This window comes from Nothoprocta perdicaria, unplaced genomic scaffold, assembly GCF_003342845.1.
Source record: "Nothoprocta perdicaria isolate Ctin4 unplaced genomic scaffold, notPer1 scaffold_131, whole genome shotgun sequence".
Taxonomy (NCBI): Eukaryota; Metazoa; Chordata; class Aves; order Tinamiformes; family Tinamidae; genus Nothoprocta; species Nothoprocta perdicaria.
In genome coordinates this window covers 1,360,908-1,377,561 of record NW_020454439.1, presented here as the reverse complement: position 1 = coordinate 1,377,561, position 16,654 = coordinate 1,360,908, and the positions used below count along the sequence as shown (strand labels likewise).

At 37.9% G+C, this 16,654-nt stretch overlaps 1 protein-coding gene across 1 annotated transcript in view; it reads right to left on the bottom strand.

Annotated features, from left to right (window-relative positions):
- The window catches only part of LOC112942700, a 3,385-nt gene extending 516 nt beyond the window's left edge, over positions 1 to 2,869 (bottom strand). The window contains exons 1-2 of the mRNA XM_026033688.1: positions 2,727 to 2,869; positions 491 to 1,053 (exon numbers count right to left, since the gene is read on the bottom strand). Of these exons, the coding sequence (XP_025889473.1) occupies positions 491 to 1,033 (543 nt within the window). The 5' untranslated portion in view covers positions 1,034 to 1,053; positions 2,727 to 2,869. The remainder of the gene's footprint in view (positions 1 to 490; positions 1,054 to 2,726) is intronic.
- Between the last annotated feature and the right edge of the window lie 13,785 nt (positions 2,870 to 16,654).

The window sequence follows — 16,654 nt, the reverse complement described above, 5'->3', positions numbered from 1 at the left end:
TAAAATCTACTAAAACAAGCCTTCCCCAGGAAATCTTACACCTTACTTAAGAACTGCATCCAAAATATCATTTGCAACAATGCAACATTTTGCATGCCAAAGGAATTAAAGAAGAAAAGAATGTAAATCCTTTGTTCCTCCATTTTTAATTGCTAGTATGAAAACTTCTTAAGTTTATTAAAGCTAAAACATTAGTTCTTCAAATTCTTAAGCATCTGTTAAAAAATGTGTCTTTTTTCCCTACTAGCATACATGACTGAGCATGAAAGTTCATAAGGTGAAGCAGATACTGCTTTTTAAATTCCTTCCCATCTAGTCTATGTTTAGGACAGTTATATACATAATGTCATACATTTATGCTCCATGGATACTCAGTACTAAAATTGTAGGAGATTTTGTTAGACATGCCCATACTACTCGGAAGATCTGGATATACTCAACATTGTAGGAAGTAGCTTAGGAATTTCATAAAAAATGGGAACATAGTTACCACAAGAGCTTTATCTATTCTCTTCTTTTTTGTTTTTGCTATTGGAGGATCTTTTATGCCTGGTATCCCAGTAACCAACCATGAAAGAGCACTCTTGGGAGCTGCTGTGACCTCCTCGGCTGGAACTTCTGCTTCCACATTTAAGACAGTCTTATTGCTTGGATCTTCAGCAGATTCATCTGAGGCCAACACTGTTGAAAGTCTCCTTCTAGAAAATAAAGCCCGAGAACTTTGGCTTATCTCTTCACTTGATTCTTCCGAGTCAAAGACTACTGAAAGTCCTTTTGGGGATATTACTTGAGGGAAGTACGCTTCAACACGTACTGATGATACCTGAGCTAATGATTTGCTTAGAGACATTTTTGGCATTGGGGATCCGTAACATCTCTTAGTGGCATCTTGGTCCCTGATTGACTGATTTGTCAGGTCTGTAAGAGATAGCATAGTTCTTGAGAGTATTGAGTCCACTGGAGTGCTATGTTTCACCATTCGCTTCTTCAGAGATCTTTTAACGTTTAGAAAGGAATCTTCTTCCTCTGACATCTCCAAGTCAGGTTTGGTGTCTTAAGAAGATAAAAAAGAAAACTGGAAACTCTCTTTGTGAACAGCGATGCAAGTACAAGATATCTAACTATTCAAAAATAAACAAACAAAACCCATAAATCCAAGGCATTCCTATTTTATTCACAGCAATCTGCCATTACATGGAATTTATTGTTTGTATAAATCTATATGCTTCCTAGGGTATAAAAGTCCTGTTGAAAATTGAGCAATATAGAACAATGCCACACCCACAACACAACAACCAGCTTCCTCCTCTGCTAGTCTTCTGTAATGTGCTTTTTTTGGTTGCAGCTGCTAACACTGGCTAGACAAATAACTGCTGCATGGAGAAGGGATTAGCACAGGTTATGAAAAATGAAAGTCCTTTGAGAAGATGAGTGAGGAAGTTCTGGTTTCAGGCAAGCATCTCTTGCTAAAAATTTATTTTCCTAAAACAGCAGTCACAAACCTGTCCTTCCCTCCTACTTATTGTTTGACTTTGTCCTTATGCTGGCTCTCACCTTGATCCTAATACAATTGTTTTACATGTTTTAATCTGAATCTACAACACCAGCAAGCTGCTTTCTTTGTTAAGGATTCTGCTAAACACTCCCAGCTTCCATTAAAAAGGAAAAGGAACTTGACTTCCTACAAGTGAAAAATATTAATATATCCAGTAGTACAGATATCATTAAAAGTAAATGTCTTATTTAAAAGGATGATGAAGTATTGCTGATAATTATTGAGCTCCTGAAGCTCATGAAGAAGGTGGCAACTTGTTAATTTATTCAAAACCCCATAGATCAAAGGCAGAGAGGCATTTGCTCAAGTCAAAGACCTCTATTCTCTACTCCTCAGGAATGTCTTGCACCTGTGCAGGATCTATGGGTTTAGCAGAGTTTCACACCTGCTTTGTATTTCTAGAGAACACAGAGCAAATAAAATAATTAAGATCCTTTAAGCTTTTCAATACAGCAAAATTGCCCATCTGTGTTCAGGGGATGAATGGGAGAGGGAAGAGGGGAGAAAAAGAAAGAACAAGAAAGAGAAGGAAAAAGAAACCTCCTTTTTCAAGTTCATTCAAATAGCCTTTTCTACTTCTCCCATTCTTTAACAGAGATAGTTTGTGTGATGCCTTATAAGCAGCACTTTCAACCCATAGCCATGGGTTGAATAACAGCTCCTCATGTTCCTCAACAGATTCCTCTCTCCCTGTTTTGCCTGGTTGACTTCACTTAGTCATTATTATAGGAGCTTGCTACAGCTCCTATTCGTACAAATACATTTGTATGAATAATATTAGAGGGAATGTACAAGGAATCTGCAACATTATTTATTTAAACCTAAAACATTTCATAACTGGATATTTTAATACCTCACCTTTTTTCACTAATGAAAATCTTAAGTCTTCAATTAAAATTATGTCTGCTTTTAGAGTTAACTTTTTAAGAAAGTTCCCTAACAGAGCTCCTAATGGTAAAAATAAAATGCTTTTATCTTCTCACACCTCTTAAAGAGCTGCAGAGACATGTGCATGCAAACAACAAACTTTCACAGCTCAACTGTTTCAGTGAAACCATTATAAATAAAAGATGTAAAAAGTCTGAAACAATAGAAAAACATTTAAGAACATTGGAGCTTGCAGCTGGAGAATACATCTTGTAGCAACTTTGACAAAACACAACAGCCTTACCACTCCTCCTGACGGTCTTCACTTGTCTCCTAAATCTTAGGTGACTTGGCTTCAGCTGTTACTTCCATTCTTATAGCCCAGTAATGTCCCAGCATTCTTTGCTGAAGAGAGTCCTTAAAAGTCACCATTAGCATTTTTGTGGAAGTTTCACTAGAAGTGTTGCTGATAGAGCAAACTACTAAATAGAAGTATAGAATGAAATAATCATAGGGAGACAGGTTAGCCAGCGTATCTAAAAGCTACATTTACTGCTCTTTAGTCTCTACTACTTGCTGCTTATTTCAGTCACAGGAATATATGTAGTGTTTTATTGGCCTCATATAGTTGCTTATGGTACATTCAGGATCTGTTTGTCCCAAGACTGTTGTTGATTTAATGTATCTGTTTCCATCCTGATTTTATTTTCTCACCACTTCTCTTACCCTAAGTAAAAAAAATAAGGCAAATGAATTACCTGCCATGAAATAGTTTCTTCTTATAAGAAACAGAAGTAGTCAGAATAAAATGACATTTTACCACATTATGATTTTCAGAGCATTTACAGATGATGATTGTAAAAATGACAATATTTTGCCTTGAAGCAGTGGTGCCTAAATACCAGCTCCTGGATGATGACTACACCTGCTGAAATGGTGTGGTTCAGGTAGAGGACCATCATCTTCATCAACAGGGATCTGCAGCTGTTTTGCACCCAGTGCTGCAGAATTGACCATCTGGTCCCTGGTGAAGGGCAGCAGCAGCAGATGTAAAAAGCGATTTGAGGGAGCACAAAACATGACCCGTAGACCTTCGAAGATCTTAGCTGACCAGGCAGACCTAATTTCACAGCTGACCTGAGGCTGTAGAGCTCAAAGAGCTCTGTGGGGTGAAAGGCAGAGGTGATCTCAACAGGGTTTGAACTTGTGGTTCCAGTGAGTCTGGGCATTTCAGACCTAATCACAAGCCACCCTCTCTTGCTGTATTAATAATTGCACTATGAATAGAGAATTGGAACTGCCAGTTTAATATTTAGGAATAACAGGCTGTCAGTATACGGGGAAAGTCGCTAGGTTTAAATTATGTGCCCCCAAGGAGCTGAAAGAGCGCTTGAGAAATGGAGGCACTTTACAATCGCATGGATTGCACAAGTAAACATCCTGGAAATAAATAGTCTGCCCAGGATAAGCTATTTATTTCCTAAACTCCCAGGAGAGATTCCTTCATGAATATTTTGAGAACTAAACAAAAACTATTTTGAGATATTTGTGGCTGGGCAAAAAAAAAAATTTCTAAATCCCTGCAGTAAAATTCTCAGTCCTTTATAAACATAGAAGAGGATAGACCAGCCCTTACCTCATTTTGAATATTAGTAGCTGGTTTTCAAACTAGTGGCCTTGTGGCTTGGGGAGCAAAGCCACTAGGTCAGTGGTGCTGTACCTTGTAGAGCATGGCAAGCCAGTGCCTTATATAGCACAGAGCAGGGAGTGAGATCTTGTCACCATGTCGCAATGTTTGCACAGTCCAGCCATGTTAGTGGGACACACCATCACCTCTCTCAGCCAGGCAGTGATGCAAACGATGCTGGGTGTTGTGAGCCCCCACCAGAGCCTTTTTGGTCGATCTGGGCAATGTTGATATCATTTCACTGGATGCCATCAAAAACTCCTGGCCATGACTTCAAGGCTTGAGGTTGCGCTTTGCCCTCCTTTGCTGAGTTTGCTGAGTTTGCCTTGACTTTCTAGTACATCCTCTTCTTGGCATCTCCTGGTTCAGTAGCACTTTATGGAACTGCATCTTGGCCCATGTTGGGCCAAGCCTCCTGTCTCAGTGTCCTTTCCTACAAGCCTAATAGAGAAAAACCCTCTTCCCTCCCTTGCAAGTGCTTTACTTTGTGCGTGTTCCATTTCTTTCATGAACACTCTTGAGATACCAATGAAGAGTTTTGCAAGTTGTTTTTCCCTGTTATCCATGGCTACTCTTACATCATACAAATTTAGCTTTTCATGATATTACAGGGGACAAGAAGGACAAAGCCATCCAGAGATCAAAGAGAGAAGAGTCCAAAGTAAATATAAGCTCAGCAAACCAGCTGCAGTGTTGATATTACCTTGGCCTTGGTGGACTTGTAGTCTGGACATGAAATACCCAAACTCAGAGATGAGCAGTGTCTTGCATGCTGTTTTTTAAAAAAGAACACAGCATATATCTTCTCCTCAGTCCTTTTCATTAGTAAATATTCCCTTACTAAAATTATAGCCACATTACTGTCTGTGACATGTCCATCCTCTGTATTCTCTACCTCATATGTTGCATCAATAAGTCATGAGCCTGGCTCCAGTTATTTGGTCTATGTTTATATACCTTCTCCTCTTTTACTCAACCATATGATATGGGACAAAATTCCATCAATTTTATTATGCAGTCTCTGTATATTTCGTATCCAGCTTCCTACTGCTTTATGTTTATGCCTTGAAGGATTGTTGATCTCATTTTAGATGATAACTTCATCTACTATTCAAATCTGGTTTCAAAATACAAAACCCCACATAGGAAATGATTGAAATGTCTTTAGCATCTTTCTCTTGTGGGAAACATTAATTCTTAATATTCTTCCAAAACCAACAAGAGTGGGAAAAACAAAAGAAAACAGGGATTTTTTCCAATTTCAATCCTTTCATTCCAAATCAAATGTATATATTTGCTTCTAGGTTATGGGAACCTGTAATGACTATCTGGTTTCATATAGAAAAGAATAAAACTGGCATTATTTATCACTATACCAAGGAATAGCATACATTGACATAGATCACCATTTCCTTTAGTGTTCTGCTCTCATCTGAGAAACCACCTCTCTTCAATCACTGGTCTCTTCATTGCTTGATTTCCAACTCTGATGGCCAGTGCTTTCTTGGAGAGAACTTGGTATATTGGATGCTGAAGTGACCCTCAGCACCTTTGCTTCTCTAACATACTATGTTGCATTGGACATGTAATCTTTGCTTGAGAAGGAAAGTGTAGTTTTGAATTGAGTGCAGTCTTGTCTTTGCAGAACAGGCTTGTATTATTCCAAAGTCTGCCTTTTCTGCCACTCTTTGCTACTATCCTGATGGCTTTTGGTGCAAAGGGTAATTCTACAGGTAGTATAGAATGGACAGTGGGAAAAAATGAGTGAAACTCAGCAATCTACTCTGTCTGATGAGTCATGATGGGATTATCATTGTATTTCAAAAGGAAAAGAGGAAGACAGAAGAATAAAAGTGTGCATGTGTGAAGAGAACAAAGGGACAATAAAAAGAAAACAAAAATGAGGAAAGAGGAAAATGTTTTCCAGAATTTACAGGCATGCGAAAAGAATAAATCAGAGGAAAGACTAAAGGAATGGACAAGAAGAAGAAAAAAATAAAATCAATTAAACTGTCTTTCCTAAATGGTTTAGATGACCTAAATCTAGATTGTTGATGATGTAGGGTGAATGAAAATCCCACTGAGATGCCAATCCAGTTGAAATGGTAATATCTTCTTCCTTGTTTTGTATACAGTCAAATCAAATAGAACACTCTAAGAATACCAGTTAGATTGAACTGCCCAGTGAAAGTAGGAGCAGAACATCTAATTTATGGATACCAAGGTTGAAAGCAGCAGGGAGCTTCAGCATGAGCTAATGTCTGTGGTTTTATTGTCTGTCTTAACCACTCCAGTGTTAGGAAACACTGGGTCATGTGAAAGGAGCGGCATTTTCATCCCAGCGATCTGCAGGTTCCTTAGGCAGCCGTAGATGTTGCAAGGGGAGCAGTCAAGCTCTCCTTGTGTCATTAGCCTCTCCATGTGTATAAAGCTGCACAAAGGAGCAGGGCATAGTAGCATTTTTTAAAAGCCTTTTCCATTTACATTTACTTAAATAAAAATTGCATACCTGGATACTACTGCAAATCCTGAGATTTGTGGTAGGATATACAATAGGGATGGATATTTTGTATGTGTACTTGAAAGGCACTTTGCTGAAACCTTTGCAAGCCAAAGGAAGTTAAGCAAGCTCTGAACTTTTCAATGCTTGAAAAGTATCTCTGTACATTTTAGCTCTTATGCTCTAAAAACTTTAAACTTTGAGTCTTTTATAAAGTTTTTTTTTGCAGTTAGTAGAAAGCTGACTTATATCATCAGTGAAGCAAATAATATTGCTTATATCAGTAGCAGGGAAACACTACCTTTGAGTCTGTTGGAATAGCCTCCATTGCTGGCCAGAGACAAGTCTATATCTTTAGCTATGCTGTCCAGAAACAAAGTGTGATACAATTTCCACTCCTGTCATAGGAACATCTATTAAACAGCCTGGGGGCTGCTTTAGGGAATTGTAGACAGATGGCTTGGCAGTTTCGTAAGCTACCAGAAAAAAACAGCTCTGACCTAGTAGTATATTGAGTTGGGGCTTGTGTTTAAGGTTACATAGTTCCACTTTGGGTCATGTACTCCTGCCATGGCAAAGACTCTCTAGCTGGACAGCAAATCTGATTTTGAATGCTCAGACAGACAGTCTTGATACCCTAATTAGGTTTTGTGGCTGCTCAGAAAGTCAAAACTTTATTTAAATATCTTAATCTCCTTCCAAGTCAGTGACAGAAAATCAAGGGGATTTGGGACTTTGTCTCTGAACCATTGTAAACATTCTTAAAATTATTTCAACTTGGACATTGAATACTTTCCCCTAGGTGCACCAATTGCAGAAAACAGAAGTTAGCCTTCTACTAGTATTTTTTTTTCTGCTTTAATGTAGCATTAGGACTGAGTAAACAAAGGTCTGGAGGAATGCACCTTTACCTGTATGTTTTAGCTCTCACATGGAGAGTATCAGAAAACAGAGGCAAGAAATTTCTGTGGCTTCTGCAGGGCCCAGGTTCCTATCAGAGTGCTTTGCATCCATGTGAGAGGAGGACTGAGTTGTAAATATTTAAAGATGCTGCCATCTGAAATCTTTCCAGGGAATGCCAAGTCTCTCTCTCTCTCTTTTTTTTTTTTTAATCCAGAAGGCTGTCTGATTAATATTTAACTTTAAAAAGTCTAATTACCTCAGTGGTAAGAAACTGGGTACACTTTAATAGCCATAGAGGTCGTTAACTTTGATAAAATCAATGTGCCACCATCTGTCTTTGTAATTACGTCAATGATTCCTCTTCATTTTATGATTATCCACTTCAGTCTTACCAGATTGCCACAATGTGTTCACTTACCACGTTGTTTATTCACTAGACAGTGTCCTATACACTTTCTACGTGTTTCTACACTCCAGAAGTCAATCTGAGTTAATATTTAACTGGGTCTTTTCCCAGTAATTTGCTGTGTGCTTTCTGATGTGACTGCTCCTTTCTATTATGTTGCCAGTGCTGCTGAGGAGCACAGAATATTATTGCCAAAGTTCAATAAACATACAGAGTAACTATAGAGTTTGGGGGAAAACAGTCAATGATGCTTTCATGACCTTTGGCAACAGTGTGAGCACAGTTTGGCTAATGCCAAATAAATGTCTAACTTAAAATCTCTCAACGACCAGAAAATGATGGATTTACTTTACTTTATTACATCTAATAATAAACAAAAAATGTTGTGTTTGTGCAGTGCAGTAGCATGGCCAGACTGAGTGTAGTCCTGTGCAGGAGGTCAGATGACTATCAGTGAGTCTCTCGTGCCCTATTAGAATCACTCAGAAAAATCCCCAGGTGGTCTGAGATGAGGGAACACTAATGAAGTCACCCGAGTTGCACCAGCTCAGGGAAGCGGAACTGTTGTGATTGGGCAGCTCTTCCCCTTCATCTGTGGCAGTGGAGTAATTGATACAGCATACAGGCTCTATGAAAGTGCTCATTGGTATTTCCAGACCATGCCTACTAAATGAAAGGGTAAACATTCATAATAGTCAGGACTATTCATTACTTCATTACTAGCTCATTCTCCTTTTCATTGCTAGCTCATTCTGGCTAAATCTAGCAAGAACAGACCAATGTCTCGTTATAAGTATAGAAACAGCAGAAACTGAGGCAGTTCACATTACAGCAATAATAAATGTGTCCTTTCTGTTTTCTCTGAGCCTTGACCCTGAAAATGCATTCAAACCATGGAAGTCTATGCAGAAGATAGGAAAAATCTGCAAAGGACTGGATGTTTCAGATCAGACTAGCACTCCTAAGCACCCTGGCTGTACCTCCAGCTCTCCATCCTCAGATGTTCTCTCCACAATTCAGTGGGTTTAATGAGAGCCAGAATTGTCACAGACAATTTCCACTACATGGCTCTCTTTCCATCTATGGCTTTTTTTTTTTTTTTTCCCATCAGAACAGCCTAGACCAGAATAAGGCTTGTGACTGGTACCTGTGTAATTATTTCATTTCACTATACTGCAGAATATCATGTTCCATGAGCAGGAATAGTGAAGTGGATGACCTACTGACCTAGGGAACTGCTTCAAACTGGAATGCTTCAACATAGATAAAATGGCAATGCATCAATAGCGCTTAGACAATGTACGCAATGTTCTAATTCTCCATTCTTCTCTTTACTTCCAAATAACAATAAACCATTCCAGAGGCTGCTTTTCTATAGCATAAACCATCCCTGACTGGAACTGGCTTTCTTGTACAAAATTGTTACCAGTGTATATGAGCAACCCACTGCTAATAGTACTCATCATTTAAGCAATACAAAATCTCATAGTTTGTGGTTTGGTCTCTGAAATGATTTAGCTATGTAATGGGGCATGACAAAAAACTGTTTCAAAGTCAGAGCCATTAATTATGAATTTGCATAAAGCATCTCATTAAATACCTGTTTATGTGTGCATGTACATGCATTAGATATAAATAGCTGTATGCATATTTATACAAATAAAATCTGAAATAACACAGTGAGATTTTAATAGTAAGAAGAAGACATAGAATACCAATATGACAAAATAGGTTCAATTATTAAGTATGAAGGGTGGATTTTGAGCTAATTTAATTTATAGTATGACCCCTTTTGGTTTTAACGGAGCATTTCTGAAGATCTGGCACACTGTCTTCCAGAGGGGAAGGGGAGCCTCAAAAATGACTATATAAAGGCACAAATGACTCTTTTTAGTGGTGTTAGGGTAACCTCAAAACAGGTTCATCACATTCACTGTCATCGTACTAATTCTATCCAAGCCACATTGTACTCTCTAACCTGTAAGAGAAACAGCTGGGGAGCCGTCATCCAGCATTTGGAATGAAAAGTCTTGCATCTGAGCCCAGGCTGTTTTCCATTGCAAGGGTCTCTATTTCCAAGTTATCTCAGGGCTTATCTGCATGGACAGGCATGACAGTCCCAAGCACCTCTGCTTTTGCTCTGAGCTGGCCAGATGGGAGTCTGCTGTGGTCTGGAAGCAGCACAATCAAATTAATTTGGTCCTGTGCTCAAACTTACAGGCTTCCTTGAGGGACATGCTACCTGCTTCATCTTTAGCAGTTTTCAAATCCATTTTGAACTAACCTATGCAGTTTTGCATGTAGTCCTGTTTTATATCTTCTTGCATTATCTGATCGACGTGAACTGCCTCTGTGATCTACCCCATCTACATAACTGGCTTAAGTAGGTCAATTACTGCTGGCTGAGGGAAAGGGAGAGAGAGATTGAGCTTCCCTTCCTCCTCTTCTGGTCTCTGTGGTGAGCTTTTGCATGTGTTTACTTTCCTCTGCTTGCACAATGGATGGAGCATTTGGCCCTCACCAGCTTCCTGTGCAGTCAATGCAAAAAGTCCATATGACTCAAAAGGGAACTGGACCAGTCCCGTAAGTTTCTTTATTCCAAGGCAATTGTGAAAGTAAAATTGCAGTTTCTAGATACATATTCTTCTCTTGAAACATTAAAAACATCCTTCTGGACCCTCTGAACGGCAGCTTAGTATAAAAAAATGAGTGCAACTTGGTAAGAAACAAACAAACAAGTAAACAAACAAAAACCTCAGCGTTTTACTCAAGCAGATCTTTTGCCTTTATTTTTGATTAGATTCCAGAAATTATAGTAGTGCAAACACTTAGTATAAAAGTTGCAATAAGAAATTTACATTCACATTTAACATTTCAGTCCATTCACTTTTTAACATAAAAATAGGACAAATATTCAATTGCTCTTCTCAATTTAACAATCCTGAAAAAGACTGGAAGATACTCTACAATATTCTATTTACATAAAAATAGACCCGTATTATTAATGCAAATCTATCATTAGAAGTTACCCAGTGTTAAGTTATTGTATTATACTGTTTATATCACACACACAATATATATATATGCATATAGATTAGTGTGTGTGCGTGTGTGTAGCTATATAGATATAAAAAATATTTATAGGTGTCAGTGGACTACAAGAGCTGGAAAAATGACAACTTGACTTACTAGCTTATTCCTTAAAGCTAGGACTATTAATTTTATTCATCTATGTAGATGTTTCTATTATGATACAGTAGACCTCTTCCCGGTCCCTTTGAAGTCAGTGGCAACACCCCATTTGACATCAGTGAGAGAAGAAGAGACCTTGAAATAAGGCCAGATCTAACATTCATTGAAGTTAATGTTTTCATCAACCTTCCTTGGCTTTAAATAGAACAAAAGATCCTTCAGAAACCTTTTCTGCCAATTAAATAGAGAAGAGCACATTTAGTTTCTCTCTGACGGAATGGAGTATCTCTGCCTGGTGCAATCCAAGTCTAACTCAGAAACTCAAGTTAGTTTGGAAGTAATATAGAGTTTATTGCAAACATCTGCAGGTTAAGCAGCTGGCAGGATTCTTCAAACATGATCTTCTTTCTGAATAACTCAATTAAACCAACCTCATAAAACTGCAAAATTGTACAATTAAGTATCTGTTAACTTTTTGAATAAAAATGTGGTATAAAGACACAAACTAAATGATGAACCTTAAAATGGGTTTGCCCATATTTTGTGAGCACATATTTTGTGAGAACACTCACACATGCAGCTAAATAACTATTTAACATGATTCAGGTTTCTTTTCCCTTAACATGTGTTTGAAAATTTTTTTTTTTAAATGTTTGACAACCATATGATGGAGGACCTACAGAGACCAAGAGTAAATATGCCTGAGCAGACGGTTGCCCCCTGAGACAGATGTGTGAGGGAGCTGAAAAGCTGAGGGGAGTGAGGGGCAGCAGTACCACAGCTATTTCTAAGCAAGTTGTGCAGTGTTTATGAGCTGCAAGTCATATTTTAATGTCAGGAGCACAATTATACTGTGCAAAGAGGGAGACAGGCATGCCCAACTCTTTTTTTTTTCCTTCCTACTGTAGTATTTATTGAAATAAAGTATTTTAAAAATATTTCTAGGATGCTTAAAATTATGGGTGTATGTAGAATGGAAACTGTACTAACATTTGCAGACAAACTAATTTTCATTACAGAACACCTGTCTTTTTATTTGTTTTGCTTTCTACCTTGGTGTTTTCAATTAACAGATCAGAGAAATGATTAACATCACAGATCAGAGAAAGCTCATTTCCAAGCAGAAGCTGTGAACATATACCAGTACAGCAAAAATTATCTTCCTGATGTCTGGCGATATCAGGCAGATAAATAAATAAGGTAAAATTGAAATAATAGGAGTGGCAGCACAAGATCTAGTGGCAGGGGTTTGAGGAGATGGGTCAGATTTGGACTAGCCTGATGAAATTTAGATATCTGTGTTTTTATCATTTGGCACCACTATTCCAATTCTGCATAAAGCCTGAAGATTTGTTAATATACAGACATTAGCAGTAATATATGCTAATATTACATAAGATAAAACTCAAAAAAATTTTTGAATAATTCCATAAAATTTGATCTTCTCTTTATAATTCCATTGAAGATAGTGCCCCTACATTAGATTCATCTATCTAGGATTAAATTGCTGTAGAAATGGTAACTGTCATTGGACTCTGCCTTTTAGAGCAGTATTGATGAAAGCATTACTTTCTCTCCTACTGTATTTAGAGTTTTTAAAGCTCCCTCTGTAGCAATCAACTACTTGGACGCCAAAACAGAAAATCACAATTTGCCTTGTCTAAATCCAAATTTGTGCACAAAAATGCACTCAAAAATGGGGGCAAGTCACACAACTGCTTTACGCTTTTGCTTTCTAATGAAGGCAAATAGTATCACTGGAATATAAAACCAGGAATTCTGAATGAAGAAGGATTTCTACTGTGGCTTTTTTTTTTTTTTTTTTCTAATAGTAATGATTATGATGCAATTTTATCATCAGGCAGGTAGTTCATCCTTACATACATTTAACTGAAACTTCCTGATGCATCACTCGAACGCCGTTTAAAATGTAAAACCAGATAACAGAGAGAAATCTCCTATACCACTTCCATGTGCCAGCTCAAATTTCTCACGAATGATGCCACCACCACTGACAGGACTGGGATCAAAGTAGCAGGTCAGGCACTTGAAGAGTAAGACACAAGAACATGCACAACTGCAGGAATTAAAGCACACCTTGCCCTTGCCCACAAAGAAAACTGTTAGCTGTTTTACTACCAGTTACAAGCTGTAGATAAATATTCTGGATTTTTTTTTTAACCACCATGTTGTATAACACTGCTCGCTAGATGAATGGAGCCAGCTCTTTCAGAGGAGCTCCAAGATATCTGGCTAGATTTTCTGCAAAACTCAGCTCACTGTTTACACTGAGCTTTTTAGGAAAAAAAAAAAAATCTGTTCTTATTTAGCTTGGAGCCACATGTACCTGCACATGGCCTCCCTCCATTGACACTTAGAGTATTCCTTGCACTGGTACAGCTGCGCTAGTAGTAAACCAAAGTGGGAAAGGAAGTGGTAAAAGAGTTTCACAGTGATGCAGCACTGTTTTTCCTTCAGTTTTATGCTCACGCAACATGACCAATGCCACAGGCAGCATAAAACAGGGATCCCGAGATAAAGATGCAGATCCTCCAGCATGCAGTAAGGCACAAGCAAAGCCAAGTCCCTTCAGCACATTGGCTACATCTATTAACTAACACTAGTTCAGACCTCATGATGCTTCCCTGTGATTAGAAAATAGGCATCAGAGATAACAATTCCCAAACTTTTTTTTAACAATTTTGTCTGGAAACCTCAAAGCAGTTGACTGAGAGATCTTAAACACCGCTGGGAATATAAACAGATATGAAAACTCAGAAATAGATCCAGCCATGCACTTAAGCAGAAGCTTAAACTTTGCTACATCAGGGATCTGGACAAGTACTTTGCCAGCTCAGATGCTCAAGGCCTGCCTCATGCTGCTAGGAGCTTTGCCACTGACTTCAGGAGGAGGAGTGCTGTATTTAAACTTATGCCTTTCAGCAAGTGCTTTCTTGTAGTCTTCTTTTTGCTATTCATTCCCCTGCTTGCTTTGTGCATTTTTTCCTTTCCCTGTTTTTGCCCTTGTTCACATCAGATGCCTTTTAAGTCACACCATCAGCCCATGCAGTATGATGCTTCTAAATGAAATCAAAGAGCAGAAGGCAGATGCCCTACTCTCTTCCCCTCCCCACTCCACTTTGTGTGTGTACTTTTACTTATTTATTTAGATTTATATATTTATGTGTTATGTAGATTTGGACAGGATTGAGTGGTGTGAAAGCTCAGAGATAGATGGGTTTCAAAGGAATAAAGAACTGAAAAAGCTAATGCAAAATTCCTGAAAAAAGCCAATCATAAACAGGGTTAGGAGTGGTGGAGAAGCAGAGTCCAGATTGTCATTAGTCACAACACTTATGCCACACTAAAATTCAAAACTCACTGAATTTGAGATGGATTAATTTATGACTGTTAAAAACCCTGAACTGCTCTATGAAGCCAATCATCAACACAAGGTAATGATTATTGTATGCAGCCAACAGAAACATAGTGTATAAGATGACGACAAGGTTACTTGCAGAAGCTGCACCACTTAGTCATCTGATTAACTAAATAAATTAAAGGATTTGTAAATTCTGTTTTAACAACAAAACCTGTAAGATGCAAAAAGCTCATATCTATCCGTGGCAGACCCAGTTCACACTCTTCATCCTTTGCAACCAACCTCTGTATTATGCTTATGCAATATTCCTATATTATCATACAGTAATCTTTTAAGTAATTCATTGGGCAGTCCCTATTTGTAGTGACATAGGTATGATAACTTTAAAAATGACTCACACAAAATATCTCCAGAATTTAAAGTTTTACTTAGCAGCAATATGGGAAGGATCATCTAGGAGACTGGATACTAAGCTATTATTCCCACGTCACTAACTGATGTTAGGTTCCAGCTCTGAGGTCCGCTATGATATCTAAGGGATATCATAAAGCCAGAGAACCCAATGAATTTCTCCTAGAAGTTTCATTCAATACTTTCCATATAGCAATACAATTTATTCAGAAAACAAGTCAAGAAGCTAACAAAAATAAGGCATTAAAATGAATGAATGTATGTGTATAGATATATATATATGTATATATCATATATAGCTATATCTAGGAAAAGAATCTATTTGCATTGTGTACTTCTCAGATACAATAACTTATTATCACATTAAAAATATACTCTGGGTAACATCAATGGGTCAAATTCATCTCCTTTACCTTCAATAGTGTTGCACCTGCATACAGCAATGACGGAGTTGACATCTGGTCCTTCTCTTTCATGACTATACTACATCAAATCAGAGAGTACCCATTGAATGTCAGATATTACACCATTATGAACAAGAATATCTGCTTGCTTGTAATATTACAGTAAATAGAGTTTATTGCTTCTAACGACCAAAAGGTACCTTATAAAGATAGCATAGATGTTGTTAACACATTTCATATACTGTATTACAGAACTTGGAACACTGAGGTTGGCAGATCATGATCATTAAATTTTTTTTTATTCTTCATATTTTGCCATTTGCATTTTGCTTTGCTGAACGCACATGCAACTAGTGAATTTAAGTCTGTGCCAGAAGTGATATGTCAAAAAACATTTAAAAAAACTTACTGCTTTATTTTATTTTACTGAAGTCAGGCATGAGTGGCATGCAGTAGTTTGTAAGGGAAAGCAAAGGGACGTTCATTTCCAAAGAATTTATAATCTCCATGCACATGTAAAATGTCTGTTACAAAAATCATTATTATTTGTTAAAAGTGTGCCTTTTTGCATCTTTTTATACAAGTGTACATGCAATTACCTGTCAGAGCTAAAACTATTTACAAAATTTCATACAATACATCTTTTAAAGTGAATATTACATGAAAGGCCAATGTTGTTTGTTGTTTTGTAACACTGTACAAGATTAAAAATAAATAAGGCATTATAATACAGGTTTATCACAAATTAAAAAATGTTGGTTTTCACTGTAATACAAAACTCTAACTCGAAAGAACAGTATGGCTAAATAGTCCTCCTGTCTGGGCAGAATGTGTACAGAAACCAGACTTGCTGATGTAGAGAAAATGCTTTGCTTCTGCTACAAGCCGATAATCCACAAATGAAAATGGTTCACGCTACTTACTAATGTTCTCAGTCTCTTTGAAGCACTGAAATGGCACAGGTCACATCCTGCTTTCTTATGGTGCCTCTCAGGTACTTTCATTTGCCTTACAACTACATTATAGGCAAAAGTGGGGATGAGACTCAGGCACATAATCTACTCTGGGCTACAGGATCATAAAATAGTGCCCTGGGGTCAGTATGATGAGGCATCGCGGTAACCCAAAGCAGATTTTTGCCTAGAGAAGTTCAAATCCTGACTTTCCTCACTGTGCTAAGCTCTGGGTGATCCCTGCATGCTTTACAAGTCTATAAGGAATGGAAGTTCAGCCTCAAGGAGCCAAAGTTTTTGGCTTTCAGTCTCACCTAAAGAAATAAGGGCAAATTTGGGTGTGTTTCGGTAAAGACCATGGAGTGTGAATTGCCACGGCGGGAAGCTGCTATGG